Raw genomic sequence first — 23,030 nt, 5'->3', positions numbered from 1 at the left:
CTAAATCCATGTGCGATAAGAATAAAGTAATGGCTAATCTGGTACGACATTTTACGCTTTTATGGAATTTGTTGTTAAAATGAAGTCGGCAAGTGAGTATCGACCTGATTAGCCTGTGCGGACTACACAGGCTAGTCTGGTACAACACTTTACGCACATGCATTTAGCCTGGTTTTACCAGAACGAGGCTCATATTATCATCCACCAGCGGTTTCCTCACTACTTGGGGATTGGTGTCGATGAATTGTGTAAGTACGTATTGTTTACAACAACAGTAGGCATTTCAAAAAGAATTATTCAGCTCTAAACAACTTTCTTTATTTAATTTCACAAGTGCCTGTGTCTCTCGAACGAAAAATAAAGGTAACGTAATTGCTCATATATAATTACATATTTCGGAACATGAAATTAATCTTGATTTTACGGGTGTTATTATCAATAAATTGGGAACTGCGTATGTAATTTAGATTTGGAAGATACCATCTTAGGATACCAAGTTTATAAACAATAAAAAATGCCGACTACTGTCTGTAAAGCATGTGGACATGTTTTTCAATGTGAATGTAAAACATAACACTACGTGTTCTGACTAGTTTTATTGATATTTAATAGTATGCATAAGAAGAATTACAAAGAAAAACATGAAAAAGCCCCAACATGCCATTATTAACTTATACACAATTTAATCAATGGCGTTGGATTTGATCTCATCAGCCAGCTGATGCTTACGAATACATTCATGAGGCGAAAATCGCTTTTGGCAGGTATGTTTGTGGTTAAAACATAACATAACATGCAATTTCCTTAAGCTAAAATAAGTTAACATGAATAATAATTATACAGTTTAAAAAGGTAATAATAATAATAATAATAATAATAATAATTATAATTATAATAATAATAATGATGATAATAATAATAATAATAATTATAATAATAATAATGATGATAATAATAATAATCATAATCATCATCAGCATCATTATAATCATAATTATAATAATATTAATTATGATGTGGAAAAATATATTTAATAATAAAACATTCACACACACAAGTACATTTCACAGCAATATTAAATGCAGTAGGGTTTTATTAACAATTAAACGATACAAATTAGAAACATTAAAGTAAGCAAAAACTGCGAAAATCACGATAGTAAAAATACTACATTGAAAACTACGCGAAAAAAAAACAACACACAAAAAAGAAAAAGAATAAAAACTTAAATAGCATTGTCAATGCAATTTTTTTGGCGTCTCACTTCTAATTGTCTCTTCGCATGAAGCAGCTCATATATATTTAATTCATTCGTAGATTTTAACTTTCGAAAGGGCGTCGTTAACCTGACCATAGAGATCACCTGCACTCGTCGCATCGAAATCGTTGTCCTGGTTTTCTTGATATCCATCATCAACATATTCATCCTCAACATTTGGATCATTATTATCGTCAGCTTCATCTGTCAAACCCTGTCTGTTTATATGGCCATAATTTGCTGTCTGCGACTCAGTGTCGGCCTCCTCTAAATCATCCTCCGCTCCGCCGTTGTGTTCAGTGTCGGCCTCCTCTAAATCATCCTCCGCTCCCCCGTTGTGTTCAGTGTCGGCCTCCTCTAAATCATCCTCCGCTCCGCCGTTGTGTTCAGTGTCGCCTTCGTCTGCTAACTGATCCTCGGGGATCAAGTCTTCATCGTTTTCTTGTACCTGTATTAACCCATTTATGCCTAGTGGACTCTCCCATCCTTCTAAATTGGATCAATTTATTTCCAAAATTAGGGATGTCTGGTATATTTATTTCTATATTTAGAATATTTCTTATTAAAATTTCTTTAAGCAAACAGCGCAGAACCTGATGAGACGCCGCATTATGCGGCGTCTCATCTGGGTCTACGCTGTTTGCCAAAGCCTTTTTCTAGACGCTAGGCATAAATGGGTTAAGCCATTTTTTTAACAAACTGCTGCACTCAATATGAAGAATGCTTAAACATTAAAATTCATTTAATAAAACAATAGCGATTGTATATCGTATTTGATTAGGCGTAGTAAAATTCATTTTTATAAAATATAGGGTATGTAATTGTGTCATGGTTGTTTTATTATTTTAAATACCTTAGATAGACGCACGCCATTTTTTACAATATAATTTACGAAAATACATTTACTTGTTTAGTAAGACTGTATCAAATTCAACGCGTTGCGTTAAATTTTATTAACATAAACATTAATTGGTCTGGCCTAAATTAAGTCAATAAAATTGACATAATAATTACGCCATGAGAAACATTTTATTATCATAACTTGGTACCGGCGCATCAATACACAGTGTTCATTCTCACCACCAGATTTTCGTCTACCTCCCCCTGTTCTGCTCTCTTGCTGTCTGTCGAGCCTGAGAACCGCGAGGCCAGACGAAGATTACGCAGTTTCGACATCGCGGACCTTCTCCGTTTGCTTATGTCCTCGAGGTAGTCTGCAAGAAAAAGGCCCGCGCAAAATAGAACACGAAGGTGCGTGCTTTAGAAAGGAGGATGGGCAATGTATTACATGACTGGTAATGCATTTAAGTCGCGTTCTGATAAAACCGGGCTTAATGCATGTCAGTTAGTTATCGTCCCTGATTTGTCTGCGCAGTCCACACAGGTTAATCAGGGACGACACTTTCCTTCCATACAGGATTTTTGCTGAGAAGAGAATTCATTTATTCGAAAAAAATCATATGAAAGCGGAAAGTGTCGCCCCTGATTAAAAGTCAACGGTCTTTGCTGCGTTATATGCGGGGAGCACAACTGCACAAAGCAGATGACTAAAAAACGATTTCTTAAAGAACGGATCAAATGTTAAACAAGTATTGTCTGCAAGACCTTTATGTTTCTATAGGTCAATGAACAAAAAAAGGAAGTGAAGCGATTGTATTTAATATATTTGACGATTTAACTAGTTTATGTCATCGATCTGATCATCACATCATAGTTCGTATTTTTTAAATAAATATTTTGTCAGTTATTTGTTGATTAATAGAAACAAGGTTCATCTGCATTTTTTAAGAGTCATAAAACATTAATTAGGCCTTCATTGTCATTTTACATGTTTAAAAGGTTACGCATGGTATCGTATCTTAATAACTGCATCTACACATGTACAGACATGTAGTGTAACAGACATACCAATTAAAACTTTTAATCAACCACTGGGACATCGTCTCCCACTGAGGGAATGCTTTCGTGCATCGATCGCATTTTTTTCCAAGAAAATTATCTTGCTTGAATTGACACTCCGTAAGTAACGTAGCAAAACATCACTTACTTTGTTCGTGTTTTAATTGTTTCAGATATAAACTGTTTTGACAAAATTTATTAAAGAAATAAATACGTTTGTGGAATGTAGCGGCCCCATATGTAGCATGTTGAACATTGTTATCGTTAATTTAGATTGTATTAAGAAAATAAAATAAAGCAAGAAATCAGTTAGGGTAATGTTGAGAACATCACAAACACAGTTATTTTAGGCTATAGAATTTGATTTACCAGTAAAATGTTATTAAAATAATAAAATCAAAATAAAGTTATATGCAAAAGCAGATATGCACTTTTCAATTAAACACTCTGATACCTTACACATTTTCGCTAATGAATATCTCCTGTACTAGTTCATTAAAATCAAAAAATTCATTTCCGACCAGAAATGTTTGTTTTAGCTTAAAATCAATATTTATACAAAAGATATAAATAAAACATAATACTTAAGTTTTAGACTAAACCAGATTTTTTTTAATAACAAATTTTCCCTCTACCTGAAATCTTGTCGAGTTTCGCTTATAAATATTTCAATTTTATTTCAAATCGCATTCTTTATTTCGGCTTATGATCGTTACATTACCTTACAAAATGAACAGTACTTGTTATCATTGAATGTTGTTGCAGAGACACGTGTGTTAGAAATCTAACGTGTATTATTTTAAGTTCACTATTATTTTTAAACGAAATGAAATATTATTAATTAATGTTTCCAATCTTTTAAATTGATATATATTTGAAGTCTATCAGATTATTCAGTACCGTAATGGCAGCGGGTCGCATGATAGCCGATACGGCGAAGGTCAATTGAGCGATTCTGGGATTGTCTATAATTTAACTGGAAATAACGACTTATATGCAGGCGAGTGGAGAAAGGGCATGACAAAATGATTTTGTGTTTACATCTGACTGAGACCAAGGGATCCATAGCAACCTTTACACTGTAATAACCCCCAATCGAATACTTGCGTGCGATACGTAAATTCATCTACAAGATTCTGGAACATAGCAATTGAAGCATACGCGCATTGAAAAAGAGTTTTATGTTAACCACGCGTGCACAGCTAGGATGTAAGTTATACCTTTAGATGGTCGTCTAGTTGAGAATGCCGTATCAAAGACGTCAACGAGGGACTGGCGGTTCAAAATGCTCAGCATCTCGTGGCGTAAACCACTCAAGTCTTGCTTGATCCCATTAAAGTCATCTGAAACGAACAAGAACAAGACATTCGTAACGCGCTCAGAGAAAAGGAGCTTAATAAGGAACGATACGCTTTTATGAAAATGTTCGTTTAACAGGAAAAAATTCTTAACGAGAATTGATTCTAGACGGAAAGTTTCATCCCTGATTAGCGCATAAGGACTGCAGGCTTACCTGGGACGACACTAAACGGTGCTTGCATTTAGCGCGGTTTTCTCAGAGCGCGGCTCAAGTATACAACCGCCATATTTCACGAGATATTTGTTTCACATTCTTTTTCTAAAATGAGTCGCGTTCTGAGAAAACTGGGCTTAATGCATGTGCGCAAAGTTTCGTCCCAGGTTAACCTGTGCAGTCCGCCTTAACTGGATTTTCATGAAGAAGAGACTCCCTTTAAACGAAAAAAACCATAAAAGTGGAAAGTGTCGTCCCTGATTAGCCTGTGCGGATTGCACAGGCTAATCTGGGACGACACTTTACGCACATGCATTATGCCAAGTTTTCTCAGAACACGACTCAAAAGATTTAATTGAATTCGTATATGCATCTTAGTAAACATGGGTTATAATAAACATTAAACTCACACCTCTATTCGTTACGCCTATATATAAGCCATTGAGGAGGAGTAACTGCACCGGCTAATATGGGACGAAACTTTACGCACATGAATTAAGCACGGTTTTCGTAACGCGCGACTCATTTAAAACTTTCAGCTTAATAGACCGAAACCACGTACATTATGATTGGTGTTTCCAATTAATAAAGCGATACTGTTCTCTTGATATCAAAATAAATGCAAGGTTATTAAATGTTGAAACCCATGCATAAACATTACGAATTACCGGCATTATTTTTATGTTCCCCAATCTATACTGGGGGACATATTGTTTTTGCCCTGTCTGTTTGTTTTTTGGTTTGTTTGTTGGTTTATTGGTTTGTTTGGGTCAAACCTTAACATTGGCCATAACTTTTGCAATATTGAAGATAGCAACTTGATATTTGGCATGCATGTGTATTTCATGGAGCTGCACATTTTGAGTGGTGAAAAGTCAAGGTCAAGGTCATCCTTCAAGGTAAAAGGTCAAATATAAGGGGGAACATAGTGTTTCACAAACACATCTTGTTTGGAATAACGAGTGAATGCAGTCGGTCGGTGTTCGATGCATTCAAAGCACTTTACATAAGCCTGTTCAAACATTCTGATACAATTATATAATATATGTATCAAACCTTCTGTAATTTCCTCTTCCCTCTGTATGTCAAATATGTATCGCTGCACGATCCGTTGCATAACTTTCTGAAATAGAACAAAACCGTCTGATATATGGTGTGTTATCCATGCTCTTGTACTTTGTGTTTACGTATAATTGTGCTTCTCTCGTTTATTGCTATATACTTGTTGAATGTTTGCTAAATATCATGTATCTGTATTTTTCAAACAAATTTTAATGTTAATGCATATAGTTATTTTCATAACCTTTTGAAATTATTCTTTTTATGTAATCTGAAACATTGCTTTCGTGACTGTCCGCTATTTTGTTCAGGAGTTTCTTTTCCACTATATTTCTACAACAATTTATTACTGAGACACTATACGTTATAATGTATACTTTAAAACATGTAATATTAAATGATAAAATCGTATACAATTTTATGGCGAGTATATGTGGTAAGCCTAATAAAGTACATATGCTTGCTCATAAGATTAGCTTTCGCTTTAAATGCATATGTGTCTCGTTCTGACAAGACTTACAGCATGTGCGTGAAGTGTCGTCCAAGTTTAGCCTGAACAGTCTGCACGGCTAATCAGGCTCGATACTTTCCGCCTAAACTTAATTTTCGCTATGAAGAGACTTCATTTTAACATAAAATACCATAACAGCGGAAATTGTCGTCCGAGATTAGCCTGTGCGGAATGCACATGCTGATCTGCGACGATATTTTACGCACATGAATTATTAGTAAGCCCCATTTTACCATAGCGATGCTCATATTATAATTCTATATATGATCTTTTATAAGACTGAACACCACGATACTGACCTGGTACTGATTGACGCCGGAAACGGATCCCGGCAGGCTGGTCTTTCGAACTGTGGACCTCCTGTGTAGTTTCTTGCCAAAGGCCGACATGCCCGACGCCGCCGAAGAAATTCTTTGCCTTTTCGAAGCCGGCGATGCAGCCGCCGAGGGTTCTTTCCGGAGCGCCTTGGGAAGTGCGGGCGAAGCCTGTCGATAAATAATGGATTCGTTGCATTTGTTAGTATGTTCCTGAAATACATGTTAACTGTTAGTGTAATTGTATACATGATGACCGACCATAATTTAACCCAGTTATACCTAGCGTCTAGAAAAAAAGGAATTGGCAAACAGCGCAGACCCAGATAAGACGCCGCATCATGCGGCGTCTCATCAGGATCTGCGCTGTTTGCTCAACGGAATTTCTGTAAGAAATATTCTAAATATAGAAATAAAAATACTATACATCCCTAATTTTGGAGATAAATTGATCCAATTTAGAAAGATGGGAGAGTCCACTAGGCATAAATGGGTAAAATAGAAACTAAGAAACCATCACAAGAGTTTAATCAATTTAATGTGTTCCCTTTGGTTCCAAGGAAAGTTAAATATCGGATTGTTAGTCTAACGTCATATTTTAAATTAATCAATTCATATAAAATATATTTATGTGAATAAAGGGTAATACTATTATATCGAAACAGTAAATGCATTATAATAATGCGTTTGTCTAGATTAATTGCGTCAGTAGAAGTATTAAAAGATGCCTGGTATAGAATACATATTTCGAACAAACCTCGTCGTTATTGAGCCCATGCGTGACATTCGTGACGTCATTTCCGTATATATCATGGTCTACAGGCGGTTCGAGGTTCTCCTCAGTGACATCACAGCGGATGCAGAACCACTCAAGGAGACCGCGTGGAATACGTGCTAGGTTCAGAGGTACCGGAAGTACCTGTCCGTTACTCATGTACTCCAGATAAAGTACACTGCGCGCGAACTTCCATTCAATATCCGCTTCCTCCTGTATACGGAATGATAATTACCGGGTAATATAAAATATGATGACGTTCATTAATACAATACAGTACACTAATTTTTTCATTAATATATCAATGCAATATATAATGATTTATAAACAACGTTTCGTAGTTCTGATAAATAGAAATTTAACGATGGAATCAGCAGAGTGGTTTGCAAGCTTAACATTCGATGGCAAAAATTCGAAGTTTGATGCTGTCATTGTATGTATAGTATATATAAATATAATGTCGATATTTGTTCAAAGAGGCGGATGCAAAGTTCAATGGTAAGTTTTATGGTGGGAAACATGAAAAACCTCATTGCCGTTCTTATTCACTTACCATTAAAAATATGACACGCGTTGTAAGCACAGATGATTGTCAATAATTTTGTAATAAAAATGATGGTAATAAAAAATGGACCAGAAAGTTGTTGCGAGAGCATAGACAGGGTATCGAGCAGTTGCAAAAAAAAACATTAATAGCTTCGCCTTCTGTCTTTTAGGTGATGCGGCCTAGGATTTCAAGGAATTTGATCGGATTATCTAAAAATGGGCTATTGTTTGCCATAGCAATCCAAAATTACTAAAGGTAAACAAAATCCATCAAATCCACGCAACTCAATCATAATATGTTTTTTGTTCTGAGAAAACTGGACTTTATTCATGTGCGTAAAGTGTCGTCCCAGATTAGCCTGTGCAGTCCGCACAGGCTAATCAGGGACGACACTTTCCGCTTTAATGGTATATTTAGTTTCAAGGAAGTCCCTCCTTACCGAAAATCAAGTTTAGGCGGAAAGTGTCGTCCCTGATTAGCCTGTGCGGACTGCAACGGCTAATCTGGGACGAAACTTTACGCACATGAATTAAGCCCAGTTTTCTTAGAACAAGACACACACAATTGTTTATAGAAAATTAATGCAAATGAGCCTCACTCTGGAAAAAATGGTTTAAAACGTGTGCTGAAAGTGTCGTCCCAGATTAGCCTGTGCACTCTGTCCACACTTAACTGGATTTTCGTTTAAAAGATACTTTGATTTAACGAAAAATTCGAATTGTATAAAATTTTCCTGTAAACGAAAATACAATAAAAGTGGAAAGTGTCGTCCCTGATCAGCCCGTGCGAGCTGAACAGGCTTATCTGTGAACCCTTTACGCTCATTCACGTAGCCCCGTCTTCCCAATGCTATGCTAAAATCGTTTACGTATCGTAACTAACTAACTACGGTTTGTTGAAACAAACTACAGCGTCTATGTATAACGCGATGTTTCAACAGCCACGTGAGCTATGATACACTAAGACTTTACAAACATGCATTAAGCCATGATTTCTCAAAACAAGACTTCTATATCTACCGCATACTGACCGCTATAGCCTGGAAGGAGCGGGCCATCATGGCGATGAGCATGTTGATGAGCACGGTAACCATGATGACGTTGTACAGGCCGTACAGGAAGTTGCCGAAATTCTCCGTCACGTAGTTGTTGTACTGGTCAAGCAGAACCACATCTGTCCCCCCGCGACCGAACACCGACCAGAACACTGTTCGGAACGTGCTCACAATGCTGCACGAAAATGAATGTTTTAGGCTAGAATAGCTTTGTGGCAACGGGTAGTTTTAAAAGATAATATTTGTTACTGGTGTGAAAATGATTTATCTCTATTTAATATAAAAATGGAAACTTGTTTTTAACAATACACAAGTCTATAATACCTTTGTTTAAAAGCTGCACGGATTGTAATTATCCATAAAAGAACGGGTACTTAAAAAAAATGCTTGAGTTGCATTATATCGACGATAGTTAAAATAAAATTTTGAACCTATCTGAACAATAATCGACTTTATCTGACTCCTGACAAATCTAACATCACGTGATTCCAAAACAAATTTAGAATTACAATCTGCGGTTCTTGTTCAGAAATAACTGACATCATTCGTATCTTTAGAATCGTGTATAAATGAATTTTGCTTAAGCTCATAATTTTTTACTTATAATTATAGTACTAAAACGTAACGTTATTTGATATAAAAACCATGTGGAGACTTGTAAAGATCGCATGAAACTTTCAAAAAAAATGTTAGGTTTTAAATCTAATTGTAACTTAAGATGTTTCTGATTATGGTCCCTGACTCCGTACTCTCCAAACGCTTCTTCCGCTTCCGGTTTGATCTTGTGATCGATGAGTTCGATGGTCCTCCGCACGTGGTAGTACGAGTAGACGTTCTGCAGGCCGATCACGAAGGCAACTAGCACCATGGTGATCAGGCACAGGCACTTGATGATATCCTGGAAAGGGAGGAAATAATCTAACACTTGAATATACCCTGCACAGGGTGATAATTTACAAGCAATTGATATTATATTTGAAAGGGAGGTAATTGACAAGAACTTGATGGTATCCAGTTAAGGAAAGTATAATCATCAGACGCTTGATGATATCCTGAAAAGTAAGGTTATCATTAGGGACTTCATGATTTACTGAAATCAGACATAGTTCAGAGGCACTTGATGATATCATGGAAAGGGAGGTAATAATCAGACACTTGACTTTAGGATATCATATACATCATCAACGTTAGTATATCATATACATCATCAGGCACTTGATAGTATCCTGCAAAGGAAGGTTACCATCAGGCACTTGATAATATACTGTTAAGGGAGATAATCATCAGACACTTGATAATATCATTATCATCATCAATACCATCATCAGACACTGGCATTTGATGACATCCTTCAACGAGAAATCAGGGTGCAAGATCACGTGACTTTGTGGGGTTCCTAATTGAACTTTAATTGATGTAAACACACCGGTAAGAGGTGCTTTGTTTCAAATAACTTTTTAAAAACCATTTTTCTTAAGAATTTCAACTAATGCATGAAAGACAGTTTTTATGCTGCTTATTGCAACGTGAAATATTTTAGAATTACTTTATTTAATGAGCCTGTGTTCTTGGCCAAAAATCGATCTTTACTGAATTAATGTATACAGTTTTGCAGCTTGTAACGTGAAATTTTGGCACCGATTTGATTATCCTTTAATCTTAAGATATCGGCAAAATCTGCAAGAAAAACTGTGTTTCTTGCACTTAACATTTTATGCAAAGGTGTTTCAATGAGTTGAGAACGTTGCAAAAATAAAGTTCTTAGCAGTGTGTTTACATTCTTTCCAGCCCTTGTGTAAACCCCTGAAAACCCCGTTGATCCTGCACCCTAAATGATAAGCAGGCATCGTCACTTGATGATTTCTTGTTCATGGAGATATCAAAGGCACCTAATGATATCCTGCAATGGGAGATATTTCACAGGCACTTGATATATGTGTAGGTATGAGGTTTGTTGTTTTTGTTTTAAAATTAAATAATTTTCGCTGAGAAAGAATTGAAAAAAAATCATATATTAGGCGAAATAATTCCGTAAAAAAAAACAATTGCGTGATTGTATGCGGGGGGGGGTATTAAGGTAGGGTGTTCAAAACTCAACATTTCCAGTGGTTTTGTTACCCTGATCATCCTGCCAACGGAGATTTGTAGCGGCCCGAGGGCGGCGTTGACCGGCAGGAAGTAGGAGATGCGCGAGAACGTTAGCACGTTGGCCACCGCGAACAGCCCCTCGGAGAGGTTGATAGGATCCCATGTCAGCCAGTAAAACCGGTCTGGGGCGAATAGAAGCAAGTATTGTGTTTTTAATGTGTCTAATACTCTCAACGAATGTTTGAACGCAAATAAGGGAATTTGTTGAAACAGTGTTGTGTTTTTTTTATAAGATTTTCAGTTTTAAAAGTCTGAGATGATTATTTGAGCCATACATATATGTGTTGATAACAAATTATTTGCAAACAATAAAATGTATTCCGCATTTACCATGACGCATACCAAAAACTTTTTAACCCATTTATGCCTAGCGTCTAGAAAACAGGCCTTGGCAAACAGCGATGACCCATATGAGACGCCGTATAATGCGGCGTCTCATCAGGGTCTGCGCTGTTTGCTTAAAGGAATTTCTGTAAGAAATATTATAAAAATAGAAATAAATATACTAGAATCCCTAATTTTGGAAATAAATTGATCCAATTTAGAAGGATGGGAGAGTCCATTAAGCATAAATGGGTTAACACGGCGCATGATGGTCGCGTTAATTAGGTCACATTGCCCTATTGCACTACTTGTTTGTGTCGTGTTCTTTGACGGTAACCTAGTCAACCAGTGACAAAGAATATAATTGACCCTCAAGTAAGCGATTTGGTTGATGTGAGTTTGATAAAGGTCATATTATTAAGAAGTTCTTCAATTCATGGTAAAATTACAATGCAGAAAAACTATATTTCAACCAACACTGCTGTTGTTCTAACGTTGACCTTTAAGTTTGACCTCAACCTTGAAGGTACCCTATGATTTTAAGCGTTACACGGTGACTCATTTAAGTGAGCGTTTTCATGAAATAATTTTTAAATACTTAAATCGTAGAGCTATAGAGCAGAAATGCGATAACAGAATGATATGTTTAACAGTTGACATTTAGCATGTCATTGGCCTTTAGAATATCAACGTATTTTGTGTGCAAGCTATATTGCTAGTTATTTTGTTGTCCCTGAATGCCTGCAGAAGCTACAGCGCATTGGATTAGACAAATCTGTGAAACTCATAGAACTATTTAAGAACTGAATATATATGTGCAAAACTATCACAGAATACTGTCTTTCCCCCGGGAAATATGATAATTTACAAATGAAATACATGTGATATCGGATCTCCAATAATCACGACCTTGGCGCGGGTAAACAGATACCGTCTGCAATAACTACGATACAAATGTATATTATTGTGATTAAAGACAACGTAGGGCGTCGTCGTCTGAAATTCTGAAAAATGGAAGAATGCATGAAAAATAAAGAAACATGGTTGATGAAGATTCATAATTAAAATTTGTTTAATATAGCTAATCTCAAACATTCTACAACAGGTCGTTATTATATATAGGAAAAGCTCTAGATGGCGTTGTCACACTTAATAGAAGTAAAGATTCCAACATAATAGCCTCCGGAACAATTCAACATTTATTCTATTATTAAAAGGACCTATGTTCTCCCGACAGTCAGCAATTGGCCCTACCTGCGACAATCCAGTAAAGGCTATACTGTGTGTAGTTCATATCTTGTGCAGCAATGTTCGCCATCTCCGCTGTAGCGAGGTACCGTATTGCAATGTGAACCTGCATCACGGGCGTTCATGGAAAGACAAAAAATTCAGAATAAAATATTACTCGTGCCATGCGAAAATGGTTATTATTTCATGTGCGGCCAGCGCATAATCGCAGTCGGGCCAGGAGCTACTCTGTTCGCTAATGAGACCACGAAACCCTGCGTGACTTTAAAGCGGACAGCTACTGACCATTACGCGCAAATGCACTGGCTGATCTAGTGCTACGCTTTCTGCATAAGGCATAATATCCATTTTCGCAATACTTGGCTCATATTACTAGTCTCAACGCAGACTTGCCGGTCAATGTCCCTGACATTCATCTCTGAGTAATAACAGGTACAGGTTAAGGGACTCTTAGGCGATCATTAATATGCATAAAATGTTTACTGACATTGAACCTGAATACAATTATTAACTGTGAGTTATACATATATATATATATATATATATATATATATATATATATATATATATATATATATATATATATATATATATATATATATATATATATATATATATATATATATATATATATTAATTATTAGATTAAAAGGATTGGACGACACTTGATTTGTTTAAGTATAAAAACCGTTCAACGTGTTTGGTCAGTGGAATGCTAACCTTCACCATGGCGACGTATTTGAGAGTGAACGAGCAGACGTAGACGGCGAGGATTGCAAAGTCCATGATATTATAGAACGAGGAGACGTAGGCGTCAAACCCGGCCTGGTAAATCTGAACGCATTCGTGGCACAGATTACCTGCATGGCGATAGAACGGCGCAATATGTTATTCATTCAGTACAAGTAACCGACAGAGTTATGGGTTAAGGACCTTCGATACATAAACATATAAAAATTGTAATATAACTAGTACAACATTTGACCAATATAAGACTGATATCTTATATTAAACTAACGAAACGTTTAACTGTTCATGGAATTTTCAATCGAACCGTTTTAACGATGACGACTAACGGTACCACCACCACATCTACTACAGACAAAGGGGTAAGAGAAAGGGGGAAGGTAATTGGACCATCAACCAACAAGTTATATTTCTACGAGTACGTATAGTACTAAGGTACCTGCCTGCAATCCAGATCGAAATCAGCAACTGGAGTGGACTTGGTAACATGGGTCGCAACGGAAGATCTTCGCCGAAACGAAACTGCGCAGACACGTTGCGCATTGCGTTGTACTTCTGGTAGATATCCGGATATAAGTTGCCTACATTACATTGATGAACGATGTAAATTTAGTTTAAGCATGTATGTGTTTTAACGATGTGTATCGTTAAATTTTATCAAGAGCAATATCAGTTTGTCACGGCAGTATTACGGCTAAGTATGTAATTGTTGTTGTTGTTTTTTAACATAACCATACTTTGGCCTCTTTTTGCTGAAAAATAAATTGCTCGCATACATCTTACATTCATCTATAGTTTCATGATATTATTTTATGTACTTTTCCAGTTTTCGTTTTATATTGTGTTTTTCTCGTTTTTAGGTGTCTAGTTTACTGGAAAACTGTTGTCTTGAGAAATTAAAGTCATTCATAATCACTCATCATCAACGTGTATACCGAGTTCATGATAATATCATATGTACTTCTCTAGTCATTTTTTATCACGAACGGACAAAGGGGCGGATGCAGAGATGGAGTGATGAATAACGAGCATATAGATCAATCTATATACCAATTTGTATGATCATATCTTACGTTTTGTTTAATGTATAGTTTCAGTGATATTGTCGTGACCGATCTTTAAAAAACACAGATATTTTTAAGTGTTTACTAAATGCTAGCATCGGAAAAGCAACGTCATATAGAACGTATATCAAAATTGCTCTGTAAGGTATTTGAATTGCAATGACAAAATCATTATATAAGCAACGTCATGCGAAAATGGGTCGTATTCAATACGGACAGAGAAGCTCAAGACCAGGCTTCGCATCTGCGTGGTGCCAGAATGGGCATTGAGACATATCCGAAGAGTCTAGCTCCATATGTTACAATGAACTGGAAATGTTCAAGTTATATGAATACACTTTCTGTTCAGTTTTGTTCATATGTGCCTCTGCATCCGTATCCGAGGAGTCGTTTTGTCCGCTAAAGAGACCACGAAACCTTGCCTGACTCATTTTACCCATTTTTGCACAACGCCGCTCAGAGAAAATTCAGCATTCAATAGCAAATTCTTTAAAAAATGCGTGATTTTCACCTAGTGTATAGTCGCGGGAGTGGTGGCTGGTAGCCTCGACGGTAAACACGGCTATCATTACCAGGAAGGCGATATATGATATTGAGTGCACGGCGAACTTGATCCAAGGGTACTTGAGCGCCCGCACGCCCTTGAAAGCATTTAAATATGATCTGAATATAGATCAGTGCACGGCTAACAATGTCTGTGCAGTCCATAGTTGCGTAGATTATGTGATGCACGAATAATTCTCTTTATCTTTGATTACTTTTATCAAAAATAAATTATATTCAAGAATCATTTTGTTTTTATTTGTTGTTAAATAATCTTGTTGTTTTTTTATTTAATAATGAACGCAATTCTATCGTTATTATACCTCACTGAACTACACAATTAAAATAAAAGCACATTTATGTACATGTATATACAAACCTTAATATCTGCGTTCGGTGCAGCTATGTATATGAGGATGAGTACCGGATATGCAAGCAAAAACATCGCCACCATGGAGACTTTCTTGAAAATTCCAGCTTTCTTAAAACTGTCAATCCCTTCTAACCAGCTCTTGTCAAGACGTTGCTGGCAGCTTGGATGAGCCACAAACTGAAATAATAAGATATTGAGCTTTGATTAAACACGACTGAATGTATGTGCGTAAAGTGTCGTCCCAGATTAGCCTGTGAAGTGCCCTCAAGGAAAACACTTTCTGCCTGTATGACATTCTTCGTTTGAAGAAAGTCTCTTTCTTAGCGAAAATCCAGTTAAGTTGGAAAGTGTCATCTCTCATAAGCCTGGTTGCACTGCACAGGCTAATCTGGGAAGACACTTTACGCGCACTCACTAAGCCAGTTTTCTCAGAGCGCGGCTCATATGTATTTAAAGCGAGTTTTTTTTAAGGATTTTAATTTCAACATTTTAATATCACCAATATTAACCAATACATGAATATAAACAAGTAATATTATATCAAATAAATGTATTATCATCAAGTGGTAACGCGAATTAATTAGTGTTTACTTAAATGAAATCCATGACGAACAAGTTTACACCTATAACAACACATTTACCCGTAATTGTTTCAAACAAAAAATCGTGTCTATGTACCGGCAAAGACTAATTTGAGATTGCATAACAGTTAACATGGCTTATGTACATCAATGAGTTTAAAGGGACTGTCAACCACGAATGACGAAAAAAGAAAAGTTCTTAAATACCGTATTTTTTTACAATAATTATTTTGTATTGATTAAAATATCACGATTGGTATATTACATAACTTGAAAAAAGTTCATATTTTCAGTATATTCGGTAATAAAATTTCGCGATGTGAAATCGAAAGTACATCGCGAAAATAGGTGACATAACGATATACACACTATAAATAACGCAAGTAGATTGATCATTTTATATATAAAATATATACAATTCACTACGCATGCATAATTTGCATTCCTGGTTTTACCACGTGACGATGATGTTCAATCTACTGGCGTTATTTATAGTTCGCGGGTAGTTACCTGGTAGACATACCCAGTAAAATTTATTACCAAATATATTGAAAATATGAGAACTAAACAACTTTTTTTAAAGTAATGTTATTTAGCAGTCGTGATATTTTAATCAATATGAACTAATAATTTTACAAAAATACGGTATTTTACAATTTTTCTTTTCTTGGTCGTCATGGTTGACAGTAGCTTAAAGATTGATAAATGACTATTGACAATTCGCAACAAAAAATAAGAGCCGCTCTCTGGGAAAACGGTATTAATGCGTGTGCGAAAAGTGTCATCCCAGACGAGCCTGTGCCGTCCGCATATGCTAATAAGGGACGACACTTTCCGCATAAACTGTATTTTCGCCTAGAAAAGAATTCCTTTTAAACAAAAAAATACCATAAAGGCGTGAAGTATCGTCCCTGATTTGCCTGTGTGGACTGCACACGCTAACTTGAAAGAAACTTTAGGCATATGCATGAAACACCGTTTTTATTTGAAATGAAGAAGACTCGTCAGTTCCTGTCAGTATTTTACCTTTTTCTCCTGGTACTGAACCGCGAGGCGAAGGCGTGCCAGTGTGCTGTATCTGTCCTCGCCAGGCTTGCCCGTCTTGTTGAGCACGAGCTCGAGTTCATCGTGCGTGCGCACGCGGTCCAGAAGCTTGACGACGTATTCGCTAAGTTGCTTCCGCAGCTCCCTGTACTCTTGCTGCAGACGAGCGGTAATTTTGAATCACGGACAAATGCAATGCGTTCTGGGAAAACTAAACTTAACACATGTGCGTTAAGTTTCGCCATCGTCCCAATTGAGCCCTTGCCGCCAGCATGCTTATCAGGGACGAAACTTTCCGCATACATTTATATTTTGTTAAGAAGGGACTTCCTTAAAACAAAAAATTCCATAAAAGCGAAAGTGTCGTACCTGCAGTCCGCACAGGCATTTGATGCACATGCATTAATACCAGTTTTCACAGAACGAGGCTCAAATGAACTTTCATACTCACACAGTTTACAGCGGTTGACCAAATAATGAGGCGAACAATTTTGCATGCGTACAGGAGTGGGGTATTTACTTAAGATTATCAAACATGAAGAATTGGGAACTCTTCAGCTCCGTGCATACATTTAACAACATGCGCACAAAAATATTAACTTGCATTACTAGTTATTTGAACATCTAATGAAAATGAGCCGAGCTTTGGGAAATCCGGGCTTAATGCATGTCGGTAAAGTTATCGTGTCAGATAAGCCTGTGCAGACCGCATAGTATTAATCAGGTGCGAAACAATCTGCTTTTATGGAATTTTTCTTTCAAAGAAAGTCTTCTCCAGCCGAAAATAAAGTCTAGGCGGAAAGTGAAGACCCTAATTAACCCTTTGCATGCTGGGAAATTTGTCATCTGCTAAAATGTCGTCTGCTTAATTTCTAAAATTAGACTTTCTACGATTTTTTTCAAACAATACTATAAGAATAGCAAACAGTTTGGATCCTGACGAGACGCCTCGTTCTGTGACGTCTCATCTGGTTCCAAATTGTTTGCAAAGGCCTTCAAAATTCGGTTCCAGCACTGAAAGTATTAACGTTAATGTACTTCATAGGCAAATCTGACATTTAACGGTTTATACATTATCTTCGTTTTCCCACAGAACGTCTCAAGTATGTTATCACAATTAGTTCATGAGATTATTGTTTCATATTCCATTCCTCGCATGTTTGAAATGAATTATTATACGCATCTTAATGAAAATCTATTGACATCGATTGACGGTTAAGATTGTTTACAAGCCATTAGGGAGAGGTAGCCGCAAAAGTTCTCCGATTGAAATGCTCTGGCATTATTTATCTATTTAACTGACAGGGTGATTCATGTATTGAACATTACCGTTATCATATGAAAAATTATGAAACTAGAGATTGTTGACTCACATATCAATGGCAGCAGTAGTCACATTTCGTATTAATTTAGTGAAATAATTATTTCAGGGGCACGAATTCAGACGAATGTGAATGTGATACTGTAGGCAAAAGTAGCATTGTTATTTCGCAGTTTTGACCAATAGTTTGTAAATTAGCAAGAACACAGAAAAATGATACGAATGACCGAAAATATTTCGAGATTAATTTATTATTAAGCTTAATCTTGATCTCGAGCCTTCGCGTGATAAATGTATTTCCATCATTCATCCCATCTCGTCCGCGCGTTTTTGCGCTAGGTCGAACCCGAGACACAATAAACGTCAGTAACGAAACACCCAAACAAACCTTAAAGCACTTCTCGTCCTTGGCGAGATTACCGAGCTCCTTGGCCAATTGAAACGCTGTAAGAATCGGGTCCTTGCTGGACAAGGATATGTACGCGTCACTTGCCAGACCACGGTACGCATTCAGACGGTATTTAGCGGCTCTCAGCTGGTCGAACTTTCGTTTGTTCTCACATTCCTGTAAATGCATGATTGTTTTTTCATCTGATGTTTTTATCCTAAGTGAAAACGGTTATTACATTTATAAAACAATATAAGTATTGATGCAAAGCATCAAAGGGCGTCGGGAATTTCAGTGTTAAAGGCACTCAATGAAGTTACATGGAACGATTTTTTTTCTACTGTAAATATTAATATATTGGCCGATTATTTTAAACAAAATAGAAGAAGATACTGGTATAACCATTATCTATAATTTTGTGTTATAACCGTCCAAATAACCATTATTTATGATGTTGTGTTATAACCCCCAAATAACCATTATCTATGATGTTGTGTTGTAACCCCCAAATATTTCATAGTTCATTTTATTTACACCGGTTTCCATTTTATACTGGCATCCGTGTGCAGTTTTCATTAATGGAACCCCCTGTGTAGGTTTTAAAAAATCTGCTTCATCTTGTAAGCCTTATTTAATAATAAACTTGCTTGCGCGATAGGTCGTCAAATATCGTACTACATAGATTCTCCACTAAATAAGCAAATTAGAAAAACCACAAAATAAATATATTTTGATTATGTTTTGTTTTTATACAAAACCAGAAAGTTTCGCGTATTTGCCCAGTCCCTGTGATCTTTCCCCTGTAATCAGTTGTGGATCAGTTATGAATTAAAACAATTAGCTTTGCATTATTGGCAATAAATGTTGTAATAAATGTAATAGGCACAAATGCGGTACTTATTTACACTAATTTACACAAAAAATCATCACTATGCAGGATTTTCTTAAAACAAAAATATATACATTGATCCGTAAAATAACTTCTCCTCCAATAAGCGAAAAAAATGCATTACATACTAGCTGCCGCTCTCCAGAGCAACGCCAATTATTCAAGTGATCCTTAAATCGGGTTTCAAGCAACATGTGTCATACCTTTTTGAAAATTCAAGTTTATTGCGTGGCCAAATTTCGTTGGTAGATGGGACAAGTCAGTGACTGATGGTACGTTACTTTCATATTAAGAAGCGCCGAATAACTGATAGTTTTTCATTATGTTGAAATATTGAACGTTATTTGTTTATCGAAAGACTAATTTACTCACTTGACACTGGCAGCTGAACTTGTGCGGCGACTGTATACGGTCGCCGCGCATGAGCAGAAGCTGTACGATCTCGAACTGGTTCTTCTGGGCCGCCAGGATGAGGGGCGTCAGGTCCGGCGAGAACTGAGAATCCTCGAACTGCGTCTTGAAGAAGTGGTCATCATCCCCGAACTTCTTCCGGTCCTTAAGAACAAGTTATTGCTTGTGATTTGTTATAAGTAATAGTAATTGAAAGGACATGTACAGTTAGTTATTCTTGAATTCTTTTAGGTGTAATGAGTACATACGTAGGGAGGGTCAGTAGCTGGGAGTTTGATTATTGCAACTACATGTACATTGTTTATGCTTTCTTTCTGTCATGTTTGTGCGAGTTTTATATATAATTACTTATAATATACCCAAAATATGTTGATTGAAACCATATTGAGTTTTTCGACTATTAAATACAAGCAACTGAATATGAATTCCGTAGTTCACGTATACGGTAATAAACGGAATGTTACCTAACTGTGTTGTGCTTTTGGCTATGAATCGTATCGAGTCGTTGATTGCGTGACATCATCACAATCAAAACTCCTTCTATACAATCCACCGGAACATCACAGTCATGTAATACCAATATACTAGTATATAAAGACGACTGGTTTAATTGAAAACAATTCAAACGATGATCAGTTGCATAATAGTGTCCATTATACACGAGTATCGCTCTGGCAGTATGGGGCTAAATGAATGTGCGTAAAGTATCGTCCCATCTAAGCCTGTGCAGTCCGCAGGGACGACACTTTCCGCTTTTACAGAATTATTCGTTGAAATTTAGTCTCCACTTAGCAAAAATCTAGTTTAGGCGGAAAGTGTTGTCCCTGATTAGCCTATTCGAACATGCATTAAGCCCGATTTTTCCAGACCGAAGTCAACATTCTTACTCACCTTCCATATCTCGAGGTTACGCTACAAATACCGTCTAACCTTGCATATCTTGAGGTAGCGCTAGACATCATGTCTTACCTTCCATATCTCGAAGTAGCGCTACACAACCCGTCTTACCTTCCATATCTCGAGGTTGCGCTACACATCCCGTCTTACCTTCCATATCTCGAGGTAACGCTTGTGTTTAAGGATGGTCTCCGCAATGAGCACATGACCGGCGCTGATGGCCTGCATGACCGCCTCCATCACGTGACGTTTGCTGGAGCGGTCCAGGAGTTGCTCTACAACCTGGGGCGTAATTCGCATATTGATTATCAAAAGGACTAATCATCATGTAACATGCACGAAATTTGATTGGCACTTTTGGCGAATACTGCAGATAATTGCGGTAATTCAGTTTTAAGATAGAATGAAATTCGTCTCGTCTTTCCGCATTATATTTTCTAACCGTATTAGAGCGTTCGAATTAAAGCACATTGCGAATGATAAGTTTTTTATTTAATTGTAATTAACGCAATAAAGAGAATTAGTAACCGCATAAAACAGAAACAAAAATACAAAAAAAAATAACCTCTTAACCACGGTAATTATACTACAAATAACACATCGTAAGCCGGCAAGGACGTACCTCGAGATGGTCGTTTTTCACCGCAAGCTGTAGCGGAATACGTCCCAGCGTATCGACGCAGTCAACGTTTACGTGCGGGCTCTCCGTTAGCATGCGACGTACCGTCTCCACGTCACCGAACTCAGCCGCGTGCATAAATATGTCCTCTAGGTCCGTTACCTGTCGTCAATTATAGTAGTTTTTATTCATTTTTATTAATTAAAATTACGACCTGCGCCGTATGAAAATGGCTGCTAAGGAGTCATCAGGTCATCAGATCTACTAATGAGACCAAGAAAACTTGCGAGACATTAGAGCGGACAGGGAAGCTCTTGACAAAACTGCGTGAATGCGCATGCTAGGCTGGAGCTACGTTGGCATATATCACAAGACCCATTATCGCACGACGCGGCACATATAAAACTTACGCACTCGGATATCACTCATTCAGTTGTTCAACGATTTTAACCCATTTATGCCTTGTGGATACTCCCATCCTTCTCAATTGGAACAATTTATTTCCAAAATTAGGGATGTCTAGTATAGTTATTTTTACAGAATATTTCTTACAGAAATTCCTTTAAGCAAACAGCGCAAACCCTGATGAGACGCCGCATCTCATCTTGGGCGACGCTGTTTGATAAGGCCTTTTTTCTAGACGCTAGGCATAAATGGGTTAAAATAGCATGCGGCATTATCAGTGTGATTTCCCAATCATGCACTTGTGTATGTGTGTGATCTCGAATACTGTACGTTAATGCTGTAACAAAAGATGGGTATGAGACTCTTCGTGGCAAATCCAGACACTATATACTAAAACCAATGGTCTTCATGATAACGCAAATTCGAGAGAGCTTGAACTACTATTTACTTTACAGGCTCTGCCGCGCTAGTTAACGATTGCAATTGAAATAAAAAATAATATCTTGCGGGACCTTACTGATTTGGCATCCACGCTGCTCGTCGCTGAAACGATGCTCATTTTGGAGGCCGACCGCCGCCATGGATGCTTCATTCCATTGGACATGCTCTAAAAAACATCAGGTATCTCCAAGTGATACATTCTTAAGAAACAAGACTGAATACGTAATTAACTACATGTTTGACTTCATGCGTCGCTAAACAAACTTAAGAGATTTTTTTTTAATTACTGACAAGACTTGCTCTCGAAAAGTCAACACATATAAAAACGACATTTCCATTTTCTGTAGCCAAAACTTACTCTTACACGGATCAGTTTCGATACCTGGTTGCATTGTAACTTATATTCATACGCGACATCATTCAGAATAACAAGAGCACCAAGTTACTTGCAAATGTCAGTTTTCCCTCAAAAGCACAAAAAAGCAGAAAGTACTTTGTGTCTCTTAGGACGTTTTCCACAGTGTAGAAATGTATGTCTCATTTTTCGTAAAACCCGATTGTCATTTAAGAATTGAATAGCATTTTTCTGCATTTCATCGGTGTATGAACTGTCGGGAAAATTACGCCTAATTTGCATAAACGCCGTAGGCGTATTTT

The 23,030-nt window shown here is 37.0% G+C and overlaps 1 protein-coding gene across 1 annotated transcript; it reads right to left on the bottom strand.

Moving 5' to 3' along the window:
- Positions 1-1,192: 1,192 nt before the first annotated feature.
- On the bottom strand, positions 1,193-22,536 carry LOC127877041 (short transient receptor potential channel 7-like). Its single transcript, XM_052422646.1, has 20 exons — positions 22,450-22,536; positions 21,531-21,689; positions 21,059-21,190; positions 19,973-20,155; positions 18,712-18,888; positions 16,985-17,158; positions 15,384-15,554; positions 14,973-15,102; positions 13,841-13,978; positions 13,371-13,510; positions 12,657-12,771; positions 11,049-11,200; positions 9,680-9,828; positions 8,907-9,105; positions 7,312-7,542; positions 6,540-6,725; positions 5,727-5,793; positions 4,378-4,500; positions 2,339-2,472; positions 1,193-1,706 (listed from the first exon to the last, which is right to left on the bottom strand). The coding sequence occupies exons 1-20, from the start codon at positions 22,534-22,536 to the stop codon at positions 1,308-1,310; spliced, it is 3,246 nt and encodes a 1,081-aa protein (XP_052278606.1). The 3' UTR covers positions 1,193-1,307.
- Positions 22,537-23,030: the final 494 nt, after the last annotated feature.

This window comes from Dreissena polymorpha, chromosome 4, assembly GCF_020536995.1.
Source record: "Dreissena polymorpha isolate Duluth1 chromosome 4, UMN_Dpol_1.0, whole genome shotgun sequence".
Taxonomy (NCBI): domain Eukaryota; kingdom Metazoa; phylum Mollusca; class Bivalvia; order Myida; family Dreissenidae; genus Dreissena; species Dreissena polymorpha.
The sequence above is the reverse complement of the archived record's forward strand: the minus strand, read 5'-3'. Positions and strand labels throughout refer to the sequence as shown.